Here is a 27,749-nt window from a genome sequence, read left to right as displayed (position 1 = left end):
CCGTTCGGGTTGGGTCCCCGCGGGTAATAGGGAATCCCCGATCCGTTTGCATCCCTACCCCCAACTCTAACTCTTTCAATTTTGTCTTCTATCTTCTAATCCTACTATGAATTTTGTCATTTCATCTCTCAACTCCAGTGTCTCACTTTTTCATTTTCGCTTCCTGTCTCCCACTTTCCAACATTTAAAATGTTTCAATCCAACATGACATAACATATTTATAAGGTCTAAACTTCAATCCAAAACCCGACATGAAATCGACACGGAACTAAACAAGTTGATATGAAACGACATGATAATTAAACGAACTAGGTTAGGGTCAAGCATTTTTAACACGTTTTAATGCATTAACACGACATGAACTCGACATGTTTGCTAGGTCTATCCATCACCCACCACACCATTACTTATGTAGGTCTGAAACAATTTGATCATATTAATCAATAAGTTTTATTACCTTGAATTACAAATATTAGATCCACGATGGTCTTTATATACAATGATTTTTTATTATTATAAGTTTTTCATTAACTTTAACCGGTTATTAAGAATATATTTTCTAATATAAAAAATTAATTTAACTGATTTACCATCTATTTAAAATTCTATAGAATTCTTTTATTCAAATTTTCATTTATTAAAACACACATCATATTCTAATACAAAATATTTAAAGAAAAATTATCACTATAAATCATATGATAATATCTAACCATTTGATGGTGGAATTCTTTATATGTAGATGAAGAGATTAACAAATCATATGATATGGTTAGAAACAAAAAAAAATGCGAGATAATGTCAACTTACACAAACAAATTATTTATATGTATGTTAACTTTTAAACAATTGTTGATATTTTAAATAATAATTATGATTGAAATAAAAAAAATAATCAAATAAATATATTTTAAATTAATTAATTATAATATAGTTATAATATTATATATCAGTTTAATGAAATACCGATTATTATTGATTATTATTATAGTTAATTTCAATGACATAATAGTTTTCATTAATATATATATATATATATCAAAATTTTAACTATATAATTTTAATCTACGCAATCTATATCTATCTATCTGTCTAGTATATTATAATAGATGTCAAAGTCATATAATTTTTCAGATATTTTTTAGTAATAAATCTAAATAAGTATATTAACACAATATAACTATAAAAATCAAATAAAATTTATACAAAAACTTTAATATTATAGCGCTTTAATAATAACAAATATCTTTTAAAAAGTTCTTATAATTTTTTTAATAATAATTATGGTTATAAAACTAATTAACATAAAGAATGATAATTAAAACTAACATAAGGTACCTTATAAATTAAGTTAACAATAATTTAGAAACATAAACAATAATTAATATTTTAAATAATGATTGTGTTCGAAATTAAAATATAACAAAATAAATAATTAGTAAACTAAAATAAATATAATAATAATTAAAAGTTATATTAAATTTAAAATTATATTAAATTTTATAAACACAAAACCTACATACATAAAAATTAAAAAACTATTAACTAATGAAGCATAATTACTTCAAATAAATATATTTATTAAAATTTTAATATTAATGTCAAAAGATCCGAGAAAGGATAAATATGATATGACGTGGCAAACAAGAACCGTAAAGGAGTCTCTCTCTACCTACTGCTTGCAGAATCTAAACAACAGCTTCAGTTGGATTTTTTTTTTCTCGTAATCATTTATAACACCGATTTGGGGTTTACACCACTCATACTTATCTCACTACCCACTTCCGCCATTACCCAAACTGGTATGCACCTTCTTCCTCTTAATTTCTACTTATCTTTTCTCTGTTTTCGATCGAAAATACTCATGATGATCACAGAGTTGTGTCTTACTTCGAATCTAACGTTTTTTTTTTTTTTTTTTTTTTTTTTTTTTTTTTTTTTCCGCTTAATCTGTATCTGATTTCTGGGTAATATCAAGGAAGATGGCTTCTTCTGCTACAATGGCCTTGAGTAATAAGTTAATCGTGACTGCAAGTAATGGTGATTATAAGGTATGGGAGGATCCATCGTTCATTAAATGGAGGAAGAGGGATTCTCATGTTTCGCTTCATTGCCATGATTCCGTAGAAGGTGGGCTTCTCGAGAAAACGTTGACTTTCTTTGATTATTAGGTTTTTTTGAATAGTTTGAATCGGTTTGCGTTTAGTTATGAACTTTGATTTTGACATTAGAAACAAGTGTATCTAATGGGGATCCTTAGAATATTGACCATGGTGTAGCATAGCAATAACAAATCAATCAACTTTCTTCAACATTTGTAGGTTCTTTAAGATACTGGTATGAACGAAACAAAGTGGATGTTCTTGTATCAAAATCAGCAGTTTGGGATGATGATGCTGTTTCGGGATCAATTGAATGCGCCAAGTATTGGGTTCAAGATTTGCCTTTTGTTAAGTCGTTGTCTGGTTATTGGAAGTTCTTCCTTGCTCAAAGTCCTACCACTGCTCCTTCAAATTTTCATGATACAATGTTTCAAGATTCTACATGGGATACAATACCAGGTGGTGTATCATCATCATCTTATCATTAATTGTATCCTAACTAGTATATATTGCTATGTGAATTGTCTTTTTTAACCTTATATCCTTTTGTTATTTGGAACAGTTCCATCGAATTGGCAAATGCATGGGTTTGATAGGCCCATATATACAAACATAATATATCCATTTCCACTTGATCCACCACATGTTCCTGAGGACAATCCCACTGGATGTTACAGGACATATTTTCAACTCCCTAAAGAATGGGAAGGTATGAACTCGATAGTATTTTAACCTGATATAAAATGTATGGTTGATATATTTTCTCAAGCTTTTTTTTTTTTTTTTTTTCTTGATTAGGGAAATAAATTAAAGAAGTAGAATCTTTAATTATGACTTGATTAATATTGGCAGGTAGGCGGATATTATTACACTTTGAAGCGGTTGATTCTGCTTTCCATGTTTGGGTCAATGGATCTCTTGTTGGATACAGGTTTTGTCTTGCATGCTCTTTAAGTATGTTTCTTTAATATCTTCCCGTTAAGTGCTATGTGAATAAATGATGTTTCAAACATATTTAAGAAAATGACAACTGACAAGAAGCACCCTTGGGGAAATAGAAAGAAAATATAAATAAGGACAAATTTTTAAAGAGTTAGGAGTTAATGAGAACTTCATTTCCCTCACTTTCTCTATAACGTCATTCTTTTTATACCAAGTTAATAAGAAAGTATCCATAAATTAAATGCTTGGTGCTGAATGGATATATATAAGTAGTATTTCTTTTGTAGACTGATTGAGATGTCTGAATGAAAGTAAATGACCATTGTACCCTTCCAACAAGCACGGTTATTCTAATATGATATACATATTCACAAGATTTATTGGTTTTGGTGTTTGGTCAGCCAGGATAGTAGACTACCTGCTGAATTTGAAATAACTGAGTTTTGTCACGAGTGTGGATCTGACAAGAAGAATGTTGTAGCTGTAAAAGTATATAGATGGAGTGATGGTTCTTATCTTGAAGATCAAGATCATTGGTGGTTGTCTGGCATCCATAGAGATGTTCTCCTTTTATCCAAACCAAAGGTTTTTGGCTTTTCTTACATCACCTAAAGTGTTAGATTCTATTCTTTCACACAAACTTATGTTGTCTGCATGTGTTAAGGTATTCATTGCAGATTATTTCTGTAGATCAAGTTTAATCGAAAGTTCTACCCATGCGGATTTAGAGGTAATTAACATCTTCACAACTGATTTTTTGCCTTTGATTTCGTGATCTTTTAAAGGAAGAAGAGTTGTATAATGGTGGAATTCTTTTATTTTTATACACTAGGTTGAAGTAATACTTGATAAGTCTATGAAGATCAATGACATTACAGATGTCAAAATTGAAGCCACACTGTTTGATATCAATACCAATGAGGGTACTAATCTGCTATCAACTAACGTGGCCAGTTTGGAGCTTCAGCAGCCACCTCATTTTCCTTTAGGGTTTCATGGGTATCGATTAGAAGGAAAACTGAAAAATCCCAAGCTTTGGTCTGCTGAACAAGTGAGAAATCTTGTCTTTTCATCAAACAAATTACTTTTTTTTTTCACCTCTTCATCCTAATAACACTGGATTATGTTGCATGCAGCCAAATCTTTATACGTTAGTTGTCACCCTGAAAGATGCATCAGGCAATATTATCGACTGTGAATCATGTCAAGTAGGCATAAGACAAATTTCAAAAGCTCCAAAACAGTTGCTTGTTAATGGGCATCCAGTTGTAATAAGAGGTGTAAACAGACATGAACACCATCCACGTATAGGAAAGACAAACATTGAATCTTGCATGGTTAAGGTGACACATCAAATTCTATTTGTTTTCTTGCAAAACATTTTATGAAGTAGTTTTGTTACTTGTATTGTAGGACTTGGTTTTAATGAAAGAACATAATATCAATGCTGTTAGAAACAGCCATTATCCTCAACATCAAAGGTGGTATGAATTATGCGATTTGTTTGGAATGTACATGATAGATGAGGCCAATATTGAGACACACGGTTTTGATCTTTCTCGGGATTTCAAGCATCCATCACAGGAACCGAGTTGGGCTATATCTATGTTGGATCGTGTTATTGGCATGGTGGAAAGAGACAAAAACCATGCATGCATAATTTCTTGGTCTTTAGGAAATGAAGCAAGCTATGGACCAAATCATGCTGCTCTTGCTGGTATATATGATTTGAATTGTTTTGCATCAAAGTTATCTTTCACTTTATAATTTATATTGATTGATACAAAATCATGTATTTCAGGGTGGATTCGTGGGAAGGATCCATCAAGAGTTGTACACTATGAAGGTGGAAGATCGAGGACCTCATCAACAGACATTGTATGTCCTATGTACATGCGTATTTGGGATTGTGTTAAGATAGCTAAAGATCCAAATGAAACAAGGCCTCTTATATTGTGCGAGTATGTTCATCTCATCACTCTAAATCTAAATACTCTCTTTTTATTGGCTACCATTTTGTTTATTACTTAAATTGACTTGCATACAAATTTCAGGTATTCACATGCCATGGGTAATAGCAATGGAAACATTCATGAATATTGGGAAGCAATCGATAGCACATTTGGTCTACAAGGAGGGTTTATTTGGGATTGGGTTGACCAGGTTTGAAACTCGTCTTTTAAATTTTTTAAAATTGTAAGTGTGGTGCAAGGGTAGTTCTAAATATTTGCATCTGGTTTCAGGGGTTACTCAAGGAAAATGCAAATGGTAGCAAATACTGGGCATATGGAGGTGACTTTGGAGATACACCAAATGACTTAAATTTCTGCTTAAATGGTCTCATATGGCCGGATCGGACTCCTCATCCTGCTCTAAATGGTGATTACTATATTTTTTTTGCTTTTTGTTTTTAGTTATTACCAACATAAATGTTTCCATGATGAATCTTTTGGTAGAGACAATGTATAAGAATTACTTCATTGAGCTGATTATGATGCGATCCTTTGTTTATTTGTTTTCAGAGGTCAAGTATTGCTATCAACCAATTAAAATTTCGTTCACCAATGGCGTAATTAAGGTATCAATATCATCACTCCTCTTACTTATATGGCTATATCATTTTCGTGAAAATATTTATCTTGTGTATCATATATATATGTCCATTTGTGCTTTCTATATAGCTAATGTTAACCTTGATCTTGTGTTTTTTGTTCATAGATTACAAACACCAATTTCTATCAAACAACAGAAGATCTAGAGTTTAATTGGGTGATTGAAGGTGATGGATGTAAACTTGATTCTGGAATTCTTAGTCTACAAACATTAGATCCCCAAAGTAGTTATGATATCAAATGGGAAACGGGCCCATGGTATTCATCATGCACTTCATCCTCTTCTTCTGAAACCTTTTTGACTATAACTGCAAAGCTTTTGCATCCCACACGGTGGCTTCAATCTGGTCATGTCGTGTCATCTCAACAATTCGAGTTGCCTATGAAGAAAGATTCCATCTCCCATGTAAGCATTCTCATTTTAAAAAAGCCTCTCATCTCACATTTGAGTTTATAGGAATCAACAATGGTATGTTGGTTCTTGAAATCTTGTTTAGAGACCATCTTAGGTTTTGTTTCTCTTCTTTTTCATTAAGTGTTGTCTGGATAAAGGATGTTCAAAAAATATTGGAGAAAATGAAGGAATGGAATTGTAAAAAGTTAGCACTTAATTAATGGGAAAGCCTCCTTTATTAAGTTCTTTCTGCATTAAGTGAAGAAACACTCGTATATAGCTTACAGGATTAAGGGCTTTGTTTCTTGTGTGTATAAAGTGATGAATGGTGATAAAATGTGTGTCTGAGTAAGTTCTGTATAGACAAAATCTGTTTCGTGGACCGAATGAACTATCTGAATGCGAGTAAATGACCTTTTTATCCTTTTGTTTAGCTATTAAGTAAAAAATTAAGTCATGTTCCCATCAAGTCCATAAAGTTAAAAAGAAATAAAATAGCACCTTACACTCTCTTATTGGAGTTACAGGTCCCCAAGACTAAAGAAATCACATTGAATTGGGAAACCATAGACCACAAACTTATCATCCACCAAAACGTCTCAGAAATAACTTTCAACATCCAATCTGGTGCAATAGAGAGCTGGAAGGTAATCACTTCTTCTATGTTATATCTCCATGAAACATGCAAATTTGTTTAAATTTTTAACTGATGGTTATAATATAAACAAATAGGTTGAAGGAGTTCCAGTGATGCTTAAAGGCATAACACCATGCTTCTGGCGTGCTCCCACTGACAATGACAAAGGAGGTGAAGCCAATAGTTATTTCTCTAAATGGAAAGCAGCTAATTTGGATAACATTTGTTTCACTAAAGAAAACTCAAGTGTTACAAAGATCTCAGATCATCTTCTTGAAGTAAACATTGTGTATCATGGTGATAATACTCCGGAAGGATCATCATCATCATCATCATCAAACAATCTTTTCAAAGTTGACATGAAATACTCGTTCCATGGTTCAGGAGATGTTGTGTTGTTTTGCAATGTAAAACCTCGATCAGATCTTCCACCTTTGCCACGTGTTGGTGTGGAATTCCATTTGGAGAAATCGATGAATAATGTTAAATGGTATGGGAGGGGCCCGTTTGAATGTTATCCGGATCGTAAGGCGGCTGCTCATGTAGGGTTATATGAGAAGAAAGTTGATGAGATGCATGTTCCTTATATAGTTCCTGGAGAATGCTCAGGTCGAGCAGATGTTAGATGGGTCACTTTCCAAAACGATAAAGGTTCCGGAATCTATGCTTCTATTTATGGCAACTCTTCTTCACCAATGCAATTGAATGCAAGTTATTATACCACAAAGGAGCTTGATCGTGCAACACACAATGAGGAACTTGTTAAGGGAGATGACATTGAGGTAACTTTTTGCTTTCATGCATAATGCATACATACACATCTACTATATATATATGTATTTATGCAACTGAGTGACATGAATGTTGCTTTTAATATTGGTCAACCACAGGTGCATCTTGACCACAAGCATATGGGTATAGGTGGTGATGACAGCTGGTCTCCTTGTGTTCATGATAAGTACATGCTTCCTCCTTTGCCTTGTGCTTTTTCCATCAGGTTTTTTCCAATAACTGCTGCAACTTCTCCCCATGATATCTATATGCCCAGGAATTGAGATGGTCAACAAGTCAACTCTCTCTCTCTCTCTCTCTCTCTCTCTCTCTCTCTCTCTCTCTCTCTCTCTGTGTTTTAGTATAGCTTTGGTTGAATAACAGATGATGGTTTGTAACCAAACCAGCTGTGTAGTAACTGATGCAGTTCACTGTTTGTGTGCTCGGTTTATATTTGGATTTTGGGTTTTTGATGTTGGAAACAATAATTCATTCCTCATTTAATTTAAATATAGAAATAAAATCATCTTGCAATTTTTGTTTTTACAAACTGCTTGTAATTGATTACGGTTTAGCAGCTATATAAGTAGTCATATTTGGGGAACGCTTTCCATAAATGAAAACTTTTTGTAGGAAAGTATCAAACTGACTATAAATTTTGCATTGTGCCCAACCATGAAATTTCAAAATTCCAAAAGAATTATATCCCTTTTAACAGGTTATTTATTAGTTTAGTGAATTAGAATACACCAAAAAAAAAGTTGGGTAAACAATTACACGTTCAAACATCCCCTAGCGACATGAATTTATCAGATCGCGCATAAGTGCAACTCAATTTTCTTTCTTAAAAGCCAAAACACACTCATTCAAGAATACTTGATTTCGCCGGTGTTTAAAACACAATTGTAATGATTAGTTTAGAATAGAAGTGCAAATACATTCATGATGCTACTAAAGGTTATCAGAATAATGATGATCATGGAGCATATATTGATTATGATTAATTAAACAAACAAACACGAAAAAAGCATGTAAGAAACTAGGAAGATCAATAACGATAGAAGCCAAGCTTGTAGAGTTTATTTGGCAATCCGAAAGTCTTTATAGCAAACATAGAAACATTGACAAACATCCTTATTGTGATCATCACATTTTCCCCATCCTTTATCATGCAATTTTGCACACAATTGGTCGCATGACTTTGGTGAGCATGAAAGAGGTGGCTTTGACACTTGTTCATCTTTACATATCAACGTCAACTTGCAGTTCACACCTATTTGATCATCAAATATATGTAAATCTCGTTATGAATTGACTTTGAAGGCCAAAGTTCAAAATTTCATTCACAAAACCAGTATGCATTCCTTAGTTTTCTTTTAGTTTTGTTAAAAGAAATATATCAAAATATATACTAAATACATGACATATAGAAAAATATATATTGATGTGATCATGAACTAGACTGTTTCAAACTTGTATACACATTCTATATATCTTCGTAATTTGCTTATTGAAATATATCACCATACACTAAATATACAAGAGAGAAACATTGGCTTTATTGTAAATGAACAATATCAAATTTTATTTCGTAATGTGACATGTTTGACCTTAAAAACCCCTTAACCCCTAAGTTAGTTTTCAAGGTCAAACATAGAAAAACTGGCCATGAAATTTGATACACATCAGTAGAAAAGCTGTTTAATTTTTTAACAGTATCTCATAAGATATACTAAACATAGAATAGAATGTGCAACTGTTGTCATGATTTTTACAAAAAACAAATAAATTTTGAAATTCTAAGAGGGTGTTTGACAAAAAAAAATTATTGCTTATTATCTTATTAGCTTATAAGCGTGAGGTTACTTATGAAAAAATGACTTATTAGCGGTTTCCCACCACAATAAGTTATTTTTATCCGAACACTTTCTTAGCTTATAGTGGTATGGAACCGCTAATAAGCTAATAAACTTCTTAAATAAGCTTAGCAAAACACCCCCTAAATAAAGATTTTTACTTCAAGAAGCCAGCCACATGTTAATGTAACCAAGAAGATCTCTAAACATGTTTACCACGGTCAAATAGCATGAGGATTGCCAAAAGTGCTACAGATAACTTCATCATCTTCATTAATGAAGGTTTTAAGTTTTGTTTATCACTTCAAAGATATGGAGATTGGGTACTTCTCTATCCGATGAGCTTTTAAAAGTTGAAAGATTTCAGTTTCTTAATAACCTGAAACTACATTATTTAATGCATAGTTAATTCTTTTGTCTGTCGGTTTTAGTTTATAGCTTAATTAGGTGTTTTAATGCAAAAATTGTATGTATAAAAATTTCAATTTTTTCTTTAATAACAATTTAACCTAGTAAATTTAGAATACGTGAATCTAGTAAATTAGCACACATTCGGTTTAAAATCTTGGAAATAAGCCACTTAAACCCTTGTGTATTAATTCTCAGTTTCAAAAGCATTTTGAGTATGGGACAATACTAAATAACACGTTTGACATGAACCGATTAAAATTGATTTGTGTTTGGCATGTATTGGATTAGATAAAAGTGACAACTTTTTATCCATCACGGGACAACAAAAGACTTGAATGCCCTCTCATTATCATTAATAGTCCTAGAAAGTTAGTCTAGTTCTAGCTTACATCTTACATCTTACATCTTGTAGCTTACAACTTACAACTTTATAGAAATGCAACAATGGGGACCATATCATGAAATGATAGCCGGGTAAAAGCAGCGGGCCGAAGCCCCGAAAGGTGCATGGATGGAAAAATTTTCACAGTAGCTCAGTGTTTTCTTTGACCATGTAAGCGGTGATGGCAATGATGAGAATAACCATAATGGTGATATTGACAAAAAGTAGTGTTTATTGAGTTTTCTATTAGAATGAATTTGTTTAATGTTAAATATAAACGGCTTCCCCACTGCACATTGTGGCTTCCAAAACTAGGTTATGCTTTCTTCTCATGGTATCTTTTATTTAAAATCCCTAAAGTTTGAATTTGAGACCTCTTCCGTTTGATGGTAATTATACATTTCTATAATGTTTTGGGTGTATTATGTTCATATTTATTTTTATTATGTGAGGAGGATAAGATGAAGATTTTTAATTTTTTTTTTTTTGTTAAAGGTATGCTACAAGCAACCTTATGGAAATAGATACAAATCTTGTCATCACAGATTAACCTATTTGGGCATAGGCTTGGGTCAAAACTGGCTAACATGAATAAGATTCTGATTGTAGAAAGTCTGATTTTTCTAGTTTTTTTTAGTGCAACATTTAAGCAAAAATGGAGTTGTTAAACTCCATTTTTGGCAAAGTTTTGACCATTTTACCGTTCTAGGATGTGTGTAAATATAGGTTAAGTTGTTTGGTTGAAACACAATGGCTATAAGATTCTTTTAAATAGTTTTTTCTATAAATCGACTAATTAAGATCTTAAAACAGGTTACAAAGGCCTAATTATAAACCCAAGTACATATGTTATGGATTTTAAGGACATGGTCTAGTTCAGGTTTTGGATCAGATTTCTCGTCCCAAGGTTAAAGATTTGATATTGGGTATGGACATATGTTATAATGCATTTATATCATTAAAAATTATGGATGTCAAATTGGAAAATCGTGTCGTGTTTTTGTCTGACACGATACAATAATGTTTTATGTAACATGAACACAACATGCTATCGTGTTTATTTTCATTAAAACGAACGAATCTATTAAAAACGAAATACATGATATGACGCAACAAAGATAACATAATACAATTATTAGTTTTATTTTTTTAATTCAAATTTAATCATATATAAAACGGCAAACACGAAAAACACATGCTAATCGTGTTAATTTCATATGAAATTTTGAACATGAACACGACACGACATCGTGTTTTGATACTTGATACGGAGAACAAGAATTTAAATTTTGATTTCGTTCCAATTTCATTTCATTTCATGTATTTTTTTTTTGTTTCATCAATTGACACATATATTAAAAATATGTAACAAACTATACATAATCTAATAATATTAACTAATAATCAAATATCTTAATGCCTTGAAACAAGTAAAAAAAAAAAGATCAAACCCCTGGTCATTAGATATGGTAATAGTTATTAATTTTAATAACATTTTATTTTAATTCATATCCATTTGAATAACACAAAATAAATATTATATTTTTTATATAACTAAAAAATATAAATAAAATATATGGTATTAAAACTAAAAAGGGTTATATGCTTATGTATATAATAACTATTTTATAGTTTTTTCAAATTTATACTACCAAATCAAATATGCAAATAACATTTCATTTTGAGATCAAAATATACAACTTTTAATTAGATAAAATTTTACAAATGGTAGTTTTGGTTTTAAATTTGTCCCAAAAATAGTCTTTATAAATTTTTTAGTTCTTTTGTAGAAAACTTCACAATAAATTATCTTTATGACTAACGTCCGATTAGAAAGACTTAGAAAGACGTTAAGTCCTAATAAAGATTCCTAAAACTAAAGATCGTTCATAAAAGAAAATTACATATTATTTTGTGAACAAATTTAACCAAAATGACTATTTGTGAAATTTGATCATTTAATTGTAACCTGTTTAATCAAACGCGCGTAGCTACATACCTTTTTTCTTTTTTAATACAATAATTCTGTATAAAAAAACAAAAGGAACTATTTTATTTTTGCTAAAAGACATACATTTTCATACTTTTTTCCATTTCATTTATATAAGGAATCACGTTGATTTTGATTCTAAATTCGTCACTGATCAAACATGATCATACAATTCATCTCATGATCGGTTGCATAAATCGGTAAACACAAAACAATGTTACAAAATTGATATAAAGAATTCATTATATATAGATAAAAGAAAAAAGTAGTTGTTATTTATTTATTGTATAAATAAATATGTAACTAAAGATGAATCTGATTACATATGTATTTATGAATTATGATAATTAAAAAATGGGAATACATCATATGAAGAGAAATTTTAAGCTCAGGCTCCAACCGTAACAGAAACAGCCATAATCATAATCATAATCATAATGAGCAGCATGTTAACCAGGGGTATGGAAGTGAAAGCCAGGGCTCCAGGCAAGATCATACTCTCCGGCGAGCACGCCGTCGTCTATGGATCCGCCGCCGTCGCTGCTGCCATCGACCTCTACACTTACGTCTCTCTTACTTTCCCTCCACCTTCCCGTAATGCACTCGCCATTTCCCTTCTCTACTTGTACATTACGTTTTTACGTACCACTATTTTCTTTTCGAATCTCGCTTTATTTTCTTTTCTCTCGATTACTGTATCATAATCTCAAATTCATCTTCGTTTTCTTTTCTGAATCTCATAAATAAATAAACTGATTAAGATGCGTTCCAGCTGATCGATAGAATGACAATGTTGCTGACCTTTTGAAATCCTCATTCTCTGTCTAGGGTTCATATCATGAAATTGAATATATAGCAATTGTTATTCCGTTTATGAATTAGGTGTGATCTATTTACAGAGAATCTCATTTCTTCCTTGTATATTTTTTTCTTGTTTGGATAGATAGCTCTGAAACACTATCACTCCAGCTCAGGGATGTCGGCCTGGAATTTTCATGGCCGACTAAAAGAATCAGAGAAACATTATCTCAAACAATCGATAGCCCTGCATCCTCACCAACGTCATGTTCTTCAGAGACCATGAAACTCATCACCACACTAGTGGAAGAGCATTCAATTCCAGAGTCAAAAATCGAAATAGCTGCTGGAGTTGTTGCTTTTCTCTGGTTATACACCTCCATCCAAGGGTAAGTCGATGGATCTTATTCTTATAAACCTTCAAACCTGTTGATTAATTGTCTATGTATGTGGTTAATGACTTAATTCAGGGATAAACCAGCAAGGGTAGTTGTGAGTTCTGAGCTTCCTCTTGCTTCAGGATTAGGCTCATCTGCAGCATACTGTGTTTCACTATCTGGCGCCTTACTTGCTTCATCAGATTCTGTGAATCTTGACTTCAGCAGTGAGGATTGGCTATCACTTGGTGAAAAAGAACAGAAATTGGCAAACGAATGGGCTTTTGAAGGTGAAAAGATTATTCATGGAAAGCCATCTGGGATAGACAATACAGTTAGCACAATGGGTATGTTACTTATGTTTGAGTTTATTATATATGTGTTTATCATCCTTTCTTTTTTCTGATTGTATATCTATAAGATATAAATTATATATGGTATAGGAAACTTGATAAAGTTAGAATCTGGTGCTTTAACCTCCATCAAATCCAATATGCCACTGAAAATGCTAATCACAGACACAAGAGTTAGTAGAAACACAAAGGCATTAATCACAAGTGTTGCAGAAAGAAGAGACAGACATCCAGACACAATGACATCTGTTTTCACTGCTGTTGATTACATCAGCAATGAGCTGGCATCCACAATCCAATTATCTTCTTCCAATGATCTTGCAGTTGTTGAAAAAGAAGAGAAAGTTGAAGAGTTGATGGAAATGAATCAAGGTCTGCTTCAATGTATGGGTGTCAGCCATGCTTCTATTGAAACAGTAATTAGCACAACCCATAAATACAAATTGTCTTCCAAATTGACAGGAGCTGGTGGTGGTGGATGTGTTCTCACTTTATTACCAGCATGTATCCTTTTCTTTATTACATAATAACATGACATGACATGATATGTTTATTTATAGTTTCCTTAACTATTGGAAAAGTGTTGTCTGCTTCTGTTGTTGATGCAGTAACAGCTGAGCTACAGCAGTGTGGATTCAGATGTTTCATTGCTGGAATTGGTGGGAAAGGACTTGAGATTCGGTTTGGAGGGCGTTTGTGATATTTTTCTTAACAGTTGCAAAATAATAGTTGTTCATGTGGAGATATAGAAAAGGATGTGTGAGAGTACAAAAGGGTCAATGAAGTTTGAAATCAATTTGGATGCTTTATTTGTGTAAAGAAACATAATGTTTGATTTAAGAGGTATTGACCTCATTAACCACATAGAAAAGATATGTCGTAATGATCATTTTTTCCATGCTTTTTGAAAATGTAGTATGTATTTGGAACGTGCTACAAAGTATTAATATGTGTGAAGTATAGATTTTCAAATATCTTTTTTTTTCTAAGTGGTCCCGTTCTATTCAAGATGATGTCTTTTTCACGATTTTCTCGTGACTTCGAAATATCACCTTCCAAAATCATTGACTTTTGTTTTCCTGAAGAGTGTATTCGAAAATCAGAATATATATCTTCGAAAATCATTTTGCATAAATAGAAGTAGGTTCTATCTTTGATAACCTAGAACTAGTTTGGAAACTTTCGAAAATCTGACATGAATTTTAGAAATACTCTTTGGAATTGATATTTTATTCTTTCAAAATTATTGAACTAGTTCGAAAATCATGAGGTTTATATCTTCAAAAAATTAGAACCGGTTAAAAAATATAGACATTAATTTTCGAAATACTTTTGGATCTTTATTCATCTCTTTTTGGCAAAGGAAAACCAGGTTATATGTGATCGAGAGCTTATTAAAACAAGAGAAATGAAGTCAACAAATCAATACTCATGTTTATGACATGGTGCTTTTAGGCTCCGCATAATAAGACATTAGCCATTAGAGATAACTTTTATTTAAAGGTTAAAAAGTGACGATAATTTTAAGTCATCGTATAGTTTGACCATTAGATGTTCTTATAAATTAAACTTTAATGTAAAATACGATTATATAATACGATTATGGTTGTATTGGTTTTCTTTTTTTTAATAATATTTACTCATAAGTTGATTATTGAAATGAGAACTCATTAAAACATATTGAATTATTATTAATGCAATTAATATGTAACTATCACAAACTGAAGCGAATAAGATAATTATTTCTTACAAAGAATTTCCTAACAACAATTTTTTGAAAAATCTAGAAATAGATAACTACTTCTTAGATAATGACAACTCACGTAAAATAATTAGTCTCCGATACACTAGAGTTGTCATGAATTAGTTCGACTTTGATTACACCCCTAGTTGAAGATGCTCTAAGAGCTTTCACTAATGTCTTTGCAAATTTGTCGCATACACACATCGCCTCCATCCTGCTGGCAACTCCTCCGCCCAACCTCTACAACGGCGTCAGCAACATCGTTGTCGCCCTCAACCACGAACCCTTGTGTCCAGCCTTAATGCCGCTTTCACACCTCTTGATTACACCCATAATTAGAGATGCTCTGATATATAACATGTTTTAGTGTAGAATTGCTAACGAAACGATCGATTAGGAAACAATTGATAATAAAGAAAAACTGAAAAGAGTTTGGGAACATGTTAATGCATTGATCTTGTTGGATTTATTTCGTGAGAGAGAGAAAAAAAAAAGATTAATTTAAAATCTTAAACAACAGAACATACAACAAAAATAAAAGAATAATAATAAAATAGGATAAATAGTCATTTGCATTTACAACGGTGCATGCTTATTTGTAAAAGTGTTTGTTGGTTTATTCGGTGTAAAAACAAAGTTAAAAAAAAAAAAAAAAAAAAAAACATTTGGATTAACTTATCCGATACCAAAATATAATAAGTTGATAAGTTGTTTTTTAGTGTTTGACAATTTTTGTTTATTCGCATAAAATGACCAAAAAACAAAACATCTTAGATATATGTATATATAAAGTTATAATAAGGTTAGTAATTTTGTTTAAGCAAGTTATAAGATGTTTTGAATAACTTACGATGTATCCATTTATGAACAACTCTTTGTTTAAGTAAATAATTGTTATATTTTTGCTTTATCCAAAAACTAAAAAATATTTATTAGTGGTGTCAAATTACAATAACTAATAAGCATCTTAAATAAGAGATCACAAATATCTACGTAAAATCATAAAGACTAGCCATATAAATTATAAATGATGACCCCATTGCTAAATATATATCTTTTTTTTAAATATATTTTAATAAAAGAATAATTTTATTCTTTTTTTATCATGTGTCATAATATTAAGTCTCCTAATTAATATTATAACACTTGTCAACCTGTTAATTTTCTATGTTAAATTTCAAATTTCAAATTTCTCATTCTATTTATATTAAATTAATAACATTATAATAAAACTAATACCGATTATAAGATGATATAATTTCATATATTTATTTAAATTAACAAGTATAATTTTATATAACTAAAAAATATATCTTAATTAATCATTTATTTAAAATAATTGATTAATAATTTTGAGTGTTTACTATGAAAATTTAATTAATTTTGTAACTATAGTTCTCACGTATTATAAACTAATTTTAATATTTATTTTACTAAACATCTTTAATTACTTATTTACACAAATTAATTTTTTTTATCAAATAAAATGAATATATATATATATATATATATATATATATATATATATATATATATATATATATATATATATATATATATATATATATATATACACCCATTCTAAAAGTTAAACAAAAAGAGACAAAATCTTGAACTTAATTCAGACAAATATTATTTGTAAGCACACTTATAAAGATGGGATGTGTAAGTGGGACACAAGGTCAAAATGGGTGCTGGCTGCTCTTCCTCTTCTTCATTCTCCCTTTCTTTACCCAATCACCATTGCTTTTCATCCACTCTCCATCACCCCAAATCAACATCGACATTCATTCTCTCCACTCACACTTATTCCCAATTCCACAAATCTTCATCCAAATTCTCAATAAATTCGCCACCCAATTGCGGCAGCGGCAGCATTCCGGAAATCAAAACCACCCAACAAAAAAGCTTCGTGAAAAACCCCATGTCTGATCCTCACACAATCGACTCGGAATTACTTCAAAAGTTGGTTTATGATGCTCTCGTTTGGAGCTCTCTTCATGGACTCGTTGTTGGGGACAGAAACGTCCAGGTTTGTTCATCCTGTTATGTAATTTTAGCTTCAACCAAACACTTATCGAATTCAGTCGATTCACTTGTAGGGTTCTAAGTTTTAAGTTATTTATCGAATTGAGGATTCTGATATACTGACATGTATCGTTTTGATTATAACTGAATTTGCAGAGATCAGGATCGATTCCTGGAGTCGGTTTGGTTCACGCCCCAATTGCATTACTACCATATTCGTTTCCAGAAAGCCACTGGAAGCAAGCTTGTGAGTTAGCCCCCATTTTCAATGAGTTAGTAGACCGAGTTAGTTTGGATGGCAAGTTTTTGCAGGACACTCTCTCAAGGTTTCTCTCTGAAATGATTTCTGTTAACTATAAATCACTTAAGCTAGATTCAATTTGGATGAAAATGATCACATTCTCTTTGTAATTTCAGAACAAAGAAAGTGGATGCCTTCACCTCCAGACTTTTAGATATTCACTCCAGGATGCTACAAATCGGCAAGAAGGAGGTATCATTGTAGGGTAATCAACCCTTTAATCTTTATGTTGTAAAACGTTAGGACATTTTCTATTAAGTGAATACATACTTTACCAAATTAGGTTTTGTGGAAGTTAACTAAATTTTCTAAATCTTGCCCCTAGGATATTCGCTTGGGATTACATCGCTCTGATTATATGCTTGATGAAAATACAAATTTACTTCTCCAAATAGAGCTCAACACAATATCATGTTCATTCTCAGGGTTAAGTTGTCTTGTTAGTGAGCTTCATAGGTAAGTATTTCTATTTTTAATCAACTGTTTTTCTGTTTCCGATTCTAATTCTAATTCTAATTCTTGGTTGTTATGAATAAGATTATGAATACATATATCATCTTACAGGAGCTTACTCTCTCAATATAAAGAACACTTGGGGGTTGATTTCAGAAGGATTCCAAAAAATAATTCAGCAAATAAGTTTGCTGAGGTGTTGGCAAAGGCGTGGATGGAATATAACAATCCGAGGTTGGATCTTGTTATTGATTTTTTTTATTTGGTTTTTTATTATATAATGTTGAATGAGAAGTTAATTATGTGATACAGTGCTGTAGTTATGGTGGTTGTTCAACCTGAAGAACGGAATATGTATGACCAACATTGGCTCAGTGCAACCCTCACTGAAAGATATCCTTTTTGCATTGCTGTGGATTCCAGTGGAATTGGAATTCAAGATTCCATTCCATGGCTTGTTTTGTTGCCATGCCAAATGGACGGAATTGGAATTCAAATTCCATGTTTGATGGATTCCTTCAAATGGAAAGAAGTTGAATTTTGTTGTTTCTTTTGTTATTAAAGACCAAAATACCCTCATTACACATATTGAAATGAATTAAAAAAATATATATAATTTTTATTAATTGAAATGTGATCCTGAGCTCATCAACACACATAATGTTAGAGCTATTCGGAAGACATTGGTGGAAATTGATGCACAAGGGAAGACTCTTTCAGATGGAACTCTTGTAGTGTATGTATAGAGTATAGGGGTATTTCTGTAATTTGGTCAACACAAGCTAAATGTTGAAAACTAACTTGCAGGGATGGTGAAACGGTTGCAGTCATATATTTTAGAGCCGGATATGCACCTAACGATTATCCTTCTGAATCAGTGAGTAGACATTTCTTGAATTTTATTCTTTAATCATTTATTCTATTATTTTCAATTTAATGTTTTAATGGCTTTATGAATCTTGTAGGAGTGGAAAGCTAGGTTACTTATGGAGGAATCTGTAGCTATCAAGTGTCCTTCAATCTCTTATCATTTAACTGGCACCAAGAAAGTTCAGCAGGAGCTTGCAAAACCTAATGTACTCGAGAGGTAAATATTCTTGATTTCATTGTTGCAGTCATATATATATATATATATATATATATATATATATATATATATATATATATATATATATATATAGGGGTATTTTGGTAATTTGTGTTTGTATTTTTTCATGTGGGAGTAGGTTTCTTGATAATAAAGATGACATAGCCAAGCTTCAGGCATGCTTTGCTGGATTATGGAGTTTGGATGATTCAAATGCTGTCAAGAATGCTATCGAGCAGCCAGGAGCATTTGTCATGAAGCCACAAAGAGAAGGCGGAGGTCACACTCACACCTCACCTGTTATTTGTTATCTGTTATCTGTTATCTGTTATCTGTTATCTGTTATCTGTTATCTGGGACTGGGACAGATGTCACTGGGATAAAAGTTATAATCTTTTGTCCCACATACAAGAATTGGGACTTCCTCACGATTACCTAGATTCTTTATAGTTTGTAAAAAGACGTAAATGCCCTTCTGATCGTCTCTAGTCTAGTAACGAAATATCTTTTCATTCAAATCAGGTAACAACATTTATGGGGATGAAGTGAAGGAAATGCTTGTAAGATTGCAAAAAGAAGGATCCGAAGAAGAAGCAGCAGCATACATTCTCATGCAAAGGATTTTCCCAAAAGATTTCCCGACACTTCTTGTTCGAGAAGGTATCTGCTATAAAGAACAGGCCATTTCTGAACTCGGGATATTTAGTTCATATCTAAGGTATTTATATATATATAAATAAATATATCTAACTTTTATTGCTTTTATCTCTCTCTCTCTCTCTCTCTCTCTCTCTCTCTCTCTCTCTATATATATATATATATATATATATATATATATATATATATATATATATATATATATATATATTGTGTTTTAGACATATTATGCGATTGTAAATGTGACAGAAACAAGGAGAAGGTGATTGTTAGTGAGCAATGTGGTTACCTGATGCGTACTAAAGTTTCTTCATCAAACGAGGGTGGTGTTGCTGCTGGATTTGCGGTTTTGGATAGTTTGTATTTGAGTTGATTTCACCTTTCTTTCCCCTAATAATAATAATAATAATAATAATAATAATTGATGGCTTCATCAAGACCTAATCACTTTCTGTTTTCCATTTTGGCTTATGTAACATACTTGTACTTTATTCTTATTGTAACATTTTGTAGACTTTTTTTTTTAAAGGAATTGAATCTGTCACAGGAATTGGAATCATAATTTGTCATGCTCATGCTCATGCATTTGTTTGGTTGGAGGGAAATAGAATGAAATTCAATAATAATAATAATAATAATAATCTCTTACTTGCTGGTTGCATATACATATACATATACATATAATTGTGTATCTTGTAACTCATTTACTCACCAATGGCAACTTGTCATTAAGGATTTCAACAAAGAAACAGATAGGAAGTAATTGTAATTAATTAGTTATTTGTTTAGGTTTTAACTTTTAACCTAACTTTTGTTTGGTAATTTTAAAAGCCCTAATTTTTGGTACTTAACAATATCGTTTTGTAATGCTTTATATCTTTATATAAATACATATGATTGTTTGTAAAATTATCTTCTTAAATTTGATTTGTAATAATGTAATATGTGCTTGTAAATAATTAATTATGAAGTCAATTTTGTCTCTTTCAAAAAATTATGAAGTTAGTTTTTATATGATTTTGTTAAAATTTTGAAATTATATAGTTGTTTCAACTTTGAATATAGGTTATGTGATGTTAGATTGGAATGAGATTTTTAATTTGTGGATTACATGTGCATCAATTGAGTTTTTGAAACACCTAATTTGAAAAGGTGAATAAATTATTAATAACAAGACTTATACAAGGGGAGCGAAGTGTAGTTTTTTTACACATGTATTAATTCTTGTGATAAGATATCAAAATGAAAAAAAAAAGTTTATTTGTGTTTATGTTGTTCCTTGCTCTCTTTGCTACAAGCATTCTACTTTATTCCTATTTTCTGTTTATGTTATGTTAGAGCTTTTATATTATTTTTGTTACATGTCGATTCTTTAAGTTTTGTTTTTAATAATAATTATGGAAAATAATGATGGTTTTGGATTGTCAATGTGGATTTATTATTATAGAAACAATATTAATATCCGGCCCTTTATATAAAGGGGTAGGATGTGGTTTCTTTACACATGTATTGATTCCTATGATAAGATATTAAAATGGAAAAAAGTTTATTTGTATTCCTTGCTCTCTTTGCTACATACATTTTACTTTATTTCTATTTTACGCCTATGTAATGTTAAAGTTTTTATATTCTTTTTGTTACACGTTGATAAATGAAGATTTTTCTCATACATGTGGATTTTTTAAGTTTTGTTTTTAATAATAATTATGGAAAGTAATGATGGTTTTGGATTTTCAAAGTGGATTCATTATTATTATAGAAACAATATTGATATCGGGCCCTTTATTCATTATATATAATTACGATGAATAGAAAGGATAAGTATTAAGTATAAGAGGTAAAACCATTAGGATGAAAATGATGAATTTGAGAGAATAAATAAATAAATGGTGATGGATTGTTTTGTTGCATGTGAGAGTTTGATGAGTTGGACAGAAGCAAAGATTTGTACATTGTTAGACTTGAGATTAACTTGTGTGTCTGATGCGCAATGTAATGAACGAAAACTACTTATACTATTTATATATGTACACCACTCACATCACTTAGTTTCGTGTGTATTTAACATCAATAAAAAATTTGTTTGGGACTCAAACTAGGTATTTTATCAGCATCATACATTTTGACATTAAAAACTGGATATCATTTTTTAGAACTAGAAGCATCATAATAACTCTGTAATAGAGTAGATCCATGCTTGTACTTTACTCTTACTTGCTGCTTTCATATACATATAACTGTGTATCTACACATATATTCATACATATCAAGCAATTTCAATTTATCAATTACATTTAGCCTTCTGAATCTAGTAATTCACTTTCTCAGCAATACAAACTTGTTCTCTCAAAGTGTCATAAAGAGTTTCAACAAGATTTAGTAGGAACCCATCTGAACCATGCTTTGCCAACATAGAAACCGACACAGGAAGATCCTCATATTTCCCTAGTGGAATTGTCACCTGTAAACCAAACCATGTTTTAAATCTCTTAATAAATAAATAAATAAATAAATAAATAAATAATGGTTTTTAAATGCTGACCTGGCAGAATCCAGATACTCCAGCTATAGACAGCAAGCTGAATGCCCTGGCACGAAAAGTCTCCAATGAAGTCGTCTCTGTTTGCAATTTAGGTGGGGGTCCAGGAACAGTAGGGAAAACAATTATCCCATTTTCCTAATTAAAAAAATATATATATATATATACTTTTTACTTTTTTTACCCAGAAATAAAATAAATGTATTTCAAGAGGGAGAGGAGTGATACCCCTAAGAGAGAAGAGAGAGCTTCTTGTAGTTGGGTCTTAATGGAGTCAAAGGGGCCTATGTCTTGTTCTGATGTGTTAAGGGCATCAAATACCCTTTCTGATATACCTGGACCCAAGTTAGGTTTAACTGTGGTTACCCACTCACCATGGTTCTTCTTGAATTCAAATCTACACCACAATGGGGGAGTTACCATGTTATATCACAATGTTAATCTTCTAGAAGATGAAATATTAAAATCACACCTTTGAAGCAATCGCATGGAAGTAGAAAGAGCAACCAAAGATTTAATGCTGAATTCTTTGTTTTCTGTATTATCATTCTGCATGAAGTGCTTCAGACTTGGAACTTTGCTTTCGATAATGTCTCCGAGGTTAACAGACTGTAAAATATCACCTGCAATACTGAAGTTAGATATAAATCAGGGGCAAAACGGTCATTTTACATAAGGATTACCTCCGAATAACTTCTCGATTGATGTAGCAACGACTTTGGTCACTCGTGTGGTTGGAATACTAAGAAGCTTGAAACAATCTTCAGCAATTAAGACTTTATTAGGGTGCACAAGTTTTTCATTAGGTAACCCTAATAATATCTTCCCAACATGGTTTAAAGTCCCAGGATCCCTAGAAAACCATCCTGTATTGAAATTCCAAATTACAAGTTTTTATAACATATTTTCCACATGATTTAATCATATCATACATTATTTGATTTCCTGTTAATGAAAATAACAGTTATTAAAACTTACCAACAGTATCAAAACTCTGTGCCATGGGAATAACTCCTTCAGTGGAAACAATTCCATGAGATGGACGAAACCCAAAGATTCCACAGTATGATCCAGGAACTCTTACACTTCCACCTGTGTCAGTGCCTACACGTATAGACAAAAGGGCAAAATGGTCATTTACTCTCGTTTCATTTACTCTAAAAAAGAACATTCCCTGTAAACTCACTCACCTAAAGAGAAATCAGCAAGTTCAGCACTAACTGCTACAGCAGAGCCACTTGAAGATCCACCAGGAACACGATCAGGTGCACATGGATTAAGGGGTGTACCATAATGTATATTTTCTCCATTTATGCTGTGCTCCAAAACATTAATTTTAACATCTTTTTATATTTCATGTAGATTGAACAGATATTATTATGGATGTATTGTTGTATCATGTATCTGACCTGTAAGCCATTTCATCCATGGCAGTTCTTCCAATACATGTGGCACCTGCATTCAACATGGCCAAAACAGCAGGAGCTGTGGAGGTTGCAGCAGAATGAGTCTTCAGCCAATCTGGATTCCCAAATCCACTCACGTATCCATCCATGTCAAATCTGATTTGCAGTTCAAAAATAACTAAACTGAATCAAGTACAAAGTACAAATGCATTGAGTAATGAATACGTAGGTTTTCAACTAAAGTGGTTTTGACAGAGAACATTTCAATCAGGCGCAATTGAAACCAATCATTTGATTAGTCAGTTGGCCATTGAAATCGTGTAAGAGATTAACCAAATAATTTGTGATTTCCTGCTTTTAATCTACATTTGTTCATGTGTTGCAAACAAAATGTAGAAACGCAAACACTGCATTCGTTTGCTTTACAAACATAAAATAAAAAAGTAGTACCAGTTAATTAATTAATTAATCACTGTTGTAAATTGATAATGAAACCAGGTGAACCACCGTATCAGTAAACAGTTGTATATAATAAGTACGTTAATAGATAGCATGAGAGGTTGAAAGTCAGCGACCATGAGTGGAGGATTAAGAGAAAACTCACATGTCTTTGACAGCAAAAGTGAGGCGATTCAAGGGGAGCTGCGCCGGAGAAGTTGTTGGCAAGGGCGGGAGAATAAATTTCTCCATGAACGCTCCGTAATCGGAGCTCACTGCCATGTTATCGTCTGTGTATGCTTGAAATTTTCAGTCGGAGAAGATAACATAGAGGATTAGGAGTGGAGTGTAGAGTGGAGTACATAACGTTTTGAATGAAGGATAGGGGTCCACATTCCACAACTTCTTTATGTCCAAAACATGCATAACAATTATTTTTTTACTAATTTGCTCCATTTTAGAGAACTTATTTACCGATCTCTAATAGATGTGAATATTCACATCTAATTTCATCAAATTATGTAAAAAAAACTAATTAATTGTTTTTTCATGTTTAAAGCTCCCACTATGGTTTTGCAAGATCTAGAACAAACGAGACAAAATGCACAAGAACTCACTTTCTAATTCGATAGTTGATATTGCATTTTCTTGGTTATCAATTTATCATCAAGATGTAGAAAATTTTAGATTTCTTGATGAGATTAAATTAAAAATCCACTTGTAACATGACGTGATGATGTATTTTTTTAATTTATTCACCAACTCCTTGCTAGTTGGTTTAATATATTCAATTGGTTGTTCCAAAAAAATTAATAAACAATTAACAACATCGACATAGACACATAGTTAACATTTTCATCAAAACAATATTTTTCTAATTCTAAAACCCGAAAACCATTCAACTAGTTTCATCAAGCTCATCATCATCAGAAAAAGACAACAACGGAATCACCGGGTTACAATCAACATGTGCATCATCATCATCATCATCATCATCATCAATATCATCACCCACTATCTCCGGAATTTTCCAACCCAAATGTTTGACATAAACTTTATCATATGCTTCGATATTCAATCCAGAAGCTAAAAACATTTCCACCTCATTCACAAATCGATCCACTCTCCCTCTCAAAAAAGGCTTCGCAGCATCCACCACCATTCTCTTGAACCCTTCTTGTTTTAATTCAGCCGAAACTTTAGACCCCTTTGGCTCGTTTCTGCTAAATTACCAATTTGCCATTACTGAGATATTTGACTAATAGTCAACCAAATGGTATAACTTACCTTCTCCATGAATCAATGACTCCAATAATATGATGAACAATTATATCAACATCTTTCTCCTACACAAAAAGAAGAATCAATTATAATAGCTTTCTTATGGTATAAAATATATCAAGAATACAAGAAAAATAATGAAGTGGACCTGAATCAAAGCTTGAATTTCCCTTCTAACCCAATTATATAGCCATTGATTCGGTTGAAGATATTTATTGGATTTCCAATAACGCGATATGTTAATATTACCAGTTGAGTTACCTGATACACATAATTTGTAAGTATAGAAGAAAATATGCAAAAAGTGTCACGTTGGTTATTAGGTATAAAACAGTTTGATTTTCTTAAGTTATCTCATCACTATTTTGGTTTAATACAATAATACAAAACCATTTGCAAAGTAGAATACCTAGCTCAACGTAGTAGCACTGTAATCTGTACTTATGGGCTTTTGTGAAGAAAATGCTACATTTACAAAGGATAGAATAAGTAAGCTTACTAAATATCTAAAACAAGGACAAAACATAGTAGTATAATAAAATATAATATAGAAAGAAAAATTACCTATTTTCTGAATTCTCATAAAGAAGATGCTGTTGGAAAGAGCTTCCATCATACCCATATATTATTGATGAACTTTTTGTCTGCAAGATAACCATAATTGTAAAATCAGTTCACCAAGAATGCATTTTTATAAATCTTTTCTCATTTTCATGGAATTAGTTTTTATATATCTGAAAGTTATTATGTATGACAAACCTTACAAAGAGGACACTTTATGAAGGGTTCACGAGGAGAATGCTTAGTAGCAACTACTTTTGTCCATTGCAGGATGCAACTGTAGCAAAATTTATCTGCAAATAGTCATCACAACACATGTAAAATACACAGGTTTAGTCTTCATGCACATAATAGCAACATACTTACTTTTTTTTTACTATAATAGCATCATAGAAATGTGTAAAAACAAAGTACATTGCCCATATTGATAGTGATATATATGAAGCTAGACTTGCAACTCAGGAACAGAAAGGGGAAAAGATAATGGAGCCTTAATGTTTTGAAATTCAAAATTGATATTTTGATTTTTTTTTTCAAAAGTTTAGTTTTTCTTCATACCACTTCCGAAAATTGCAATCGATTAACAAAAATGGTTGATCGTTAGGTGTAAATATCCTGAAAATTATGAAATAAGTTGCAATTTTGGCAAAGGACTAATTTTGAAGATTGCAATTTTCATGGGAACTCCCTATAGTGATTTGATGGAAGGGAGGGAATAGTTGTCATGAACTTCGACAATTACTTTCCAGCGAATTCATTAGAGGTAAATCAACTTTGAAGATGAATAATGGTCCGTCTTACCTAAAATTATGAAATTACGTCTTTCTGGGTGAAACTGAGAGAATACGAACAATTGGGGTGATGATGACACGATTCATACAAGAATACAAACAGTTTAGTTGGTGATTACACAGTTCATACAATCTAGAAAGAAGAAAATCAAGAGAGCTATAAGCCACCGGATGATATAATACGAGCCAAGCCAATTCTCTGTATATATTAAAGATTCGAACAAGGTGAGAAGAGAAATCAGAAAGCAAGAGATGAGAAGATGATACGTACGAAAACATTGATCCAAGTAGGATTCTTGATTAATCGGTGAGAGGCAAATGGGGCAAGGGTCGAATATGGAGCTGCTCTCCTCTTTTTGGTCCATTTTTGGTTTTGGTCTCAAACCCCGAGTTATGAAAAAAAAAATTATGCAAAAAATGGAATATAATTTAGGTTATCATCACCATGGTCTAAAAACTTTTCTTTTTTTCTTTAAATGGTATTGATGTAATTTTTGAGCGCTTTAAAGAAAGGGAAGTAAAGTAAAATTTTCAATTCTCGAGTTAGAAAGAAAGGAAAAGATAGTTATTTTACCTTTGTGTAAAACCTTGTTTTGAAACGTTACCCATTTGGTCGTGGGTGATGATATGTAAATGGTTCGGGCATTCAGAATTGGTTTTGGTGTCAAGGGGTATTTTGGTAAATTAGCAGCAAGCTTTTATGGAAATTGGATTTTGTGTTCGGGGAACTTTAAGTCAAGTATGAGTTGATAAGAATGTAGAGCTTCTCAATACAATTTTCATGGATATAAGGATGGTCTGAATTGGAGTTGTTATGGCCTTCGGAGTGAATTAGGGT

General features: G+C 31.7%; 5 protein-coding genes across 9 annotated transcripts; 3 read left to right on the top strand and 2 right to left on the bottom strand.

The window, feature by feature from the left end:
- Window positions 1-1,664: 1,664 nt before the first annotated feature.
- Window positions 1,665-7,992, top strand: LOC145031556 (glycoside hydrolase family 2 protein). 3 transcript variants are annotated; one of them, XM_078980137.1, is made up of 18 exons: window positions 1,665-1,802; window positions 1,983-2,130; window positions 2,322-2,561; window positions 2,665-2,811; window positions 2,955-3,033; window positions 3,446-3,629; window positions 3,709-3,774; window positions 3,877-4,095; window positions 4,181-4,387; window positions 4,458-4,761; window positions 4,846-5,005; window positions 5,099-5,207; window positions 5,288-5,423; window positions 5,567-5,622; window positions 5,763-6,062; window positions 6,578-6,697; window positions 6,783-7,469; window positions 7,578-7,992. In XM_078980137.1, the coding sequence occupies exons 2-18, from the start codon at window positions 1,983-1,985 to the stop codon at window positions 7,740-7,742; spliced, it is 3,327 nt and encodes a 1,108-aa protein (XP_078836263.1). In that variant the 5' UTR covers window positions 1,665-1,802; the 3' UTR covers window positions 7,743-7,992. The 3 variants fall into 3 exon arrangements, with proteins under 3 accessions (XP_078836263.1, XP_078836264.1, XP_078836265.1); XM_078980138.1 differs by having other exon boundaries at window positions 1,673-1,802; window positions 1,979-2,130; XM_078980139.1 differs by lacking the exons at window positions 1,665-1,802; window positions 1,983-2,130; window positions 2,322-2,561; window positions 2,665-2,811 and having other exon boundaries at window positions 2,976-3,056.
- Window positions 7,993-12,495: 4,503 nt separating this feature from the next.
- LOC145031555 (mevalonate kinase-like) lies at window positions 12,496-14,614 on the top strand. Its single transcript, XM_078980136.1, has 5 exons — window positions 12,496-12,691; window positions 13,041-13,284; window positions 13,366-13,619; window positions 13,716-14,129; window positions 14,207-14,614. Exons 1-5 carry the CDS (start codon window positions 12,535-12,537, stop codon window positions 14,323-14,325), a joined length of 1,188 nt encoding a protein of 395 aa, XP_078836262.1. The 5' UTR covers window positions 12,496-12,534; the 3' UTR covers window positions 14,326-14,614.
- Window positions 14,615-17,030: 2,416 nt separating this feature from the next.
- GSH2 (glutathione synthetase 2) lies at window positions 17,031-20,457 on the top strand. Its single transcript, XM_078980135.1, has 12 exons — window positions 17,031-17,401; window positions 17,554-17,723; window positions 17,815-17,890; window positions 18,024-18,154; window positions 18,263-18,385; window positions 18,464-18,545; window positions 18,808-18,887; window positions 18,959-19,028; window positions 19,117-19,238; window positions 19,378-19,517; window positions 19,761-19,956; window positions 20,145-20,457. Exons 1-12 carry the CDS (start codon window positions 17,057-17,059, stop codon window positions 20,266-20,268), a joined length of 1,659 nt encoding a protein of 552 aa, XP_078836261.1. The 5' UTR covers window positions 17,031-17,056; the 3' UTR covers window positions 20,269-20,457.
- Window positions 20,458-22,092: 1,635 nt separating this feature from the next.
- Window positions 22,093-24,632, bottom strand: AMI1 (amidase 1). 2 transcript variants are annotated; one of them, XM_078980133.1, is made up of 9 exons: window positions 24,445-24,631; window positions 23,844-23,996; window positions 23,625-23,749; window positions 23,413-23,538; window positions 23,118-23,300; window positions 22,907-23,057; window positions 22,663-22,831; window positions 22,438-22,572; window positions 22,093-22,356 (listed from the first exon to the last, which is right to left on the bottom strand). In XM_078980133.1, the coding sequence occupies exons 1-9, from the start codon at window positions 24,558-24,560 to the stop codon at window positions 22,204-22,206; spliced, it is 1,311 nt and encodes a 436-aa protein (XP_078836259.1). In that variant the 5' UTR covers window positions 24,561-24,631; the 3' UTR covers window positions 22,093-22,203. The 2 variants fall into 2 exon arrangements, with proteins under 2 accessions (XP_078836259.1, XP_078836260.1); XM_078980134.1 differs by having other exon boundaries at window positions 22,124-22,356; window positions 22,438-22,514; window positions 24,445-24,632.
- Window positions 24,633-25,055: 423 nt separating this feature from the next.
- Window positions 25,056-27,311, bottom strand: LOC145029063 (RING/U-box superfamily protein). Of its 2 annotated transcripts, none has more exons than XM_078977700.1 (7): window positions 27,183-27,311; window positions 26,319-26,413; window positions 26,124-26,203; window positions 25,969-26,024; window positions 25,708-25,820; window positions 25,566-25,624; window positions 25,056-25,501 (listed from the first exon to the last, which is right to left on the bottom strand). In XM_078977700.1, the coding sequence occupies exons 1-7, from the start codon at window positions 27,274-27,276 to the stop codon at window positions 25,177-25,179; spliced, it is 822 nt and encodes a 273-aa protein (XP_078833826.1). In that variant the 5' UTR covers window positions 27,277-27,311; the 3' UTR covers window positions 25,056-25,176. The 2 variants fall into 2 exon arrangements, with proteins under 2 accessions (XP_078833826.1, XP_078833828.1); XM_078977702.1 differs by having other exon boundaries at window positions 25,056-25,498.
- Window positions 27,312-27,749: the final 438 nt, after the last annotated feature.

This window comes from Lactuca saligna, chromosome 2 (genome assembly GCF_052625555.1).
Source record: "Lactuca saligna cultivar CGN05327 chromosome 2, ASM5262555v1, whole genome shotgun sequence".
Classification (NCBI taxonomy): Eukaryota; Viridiplantae; Streptophyta; class Magnoliopsida; order Asterales; family Asteraceae; genus Lactuca; species Lactuca saligna.
Note: the sequence above shows the minus strand (reverse complement) of the source record. Positions and strands in the feature narration are given on the sequence as shown.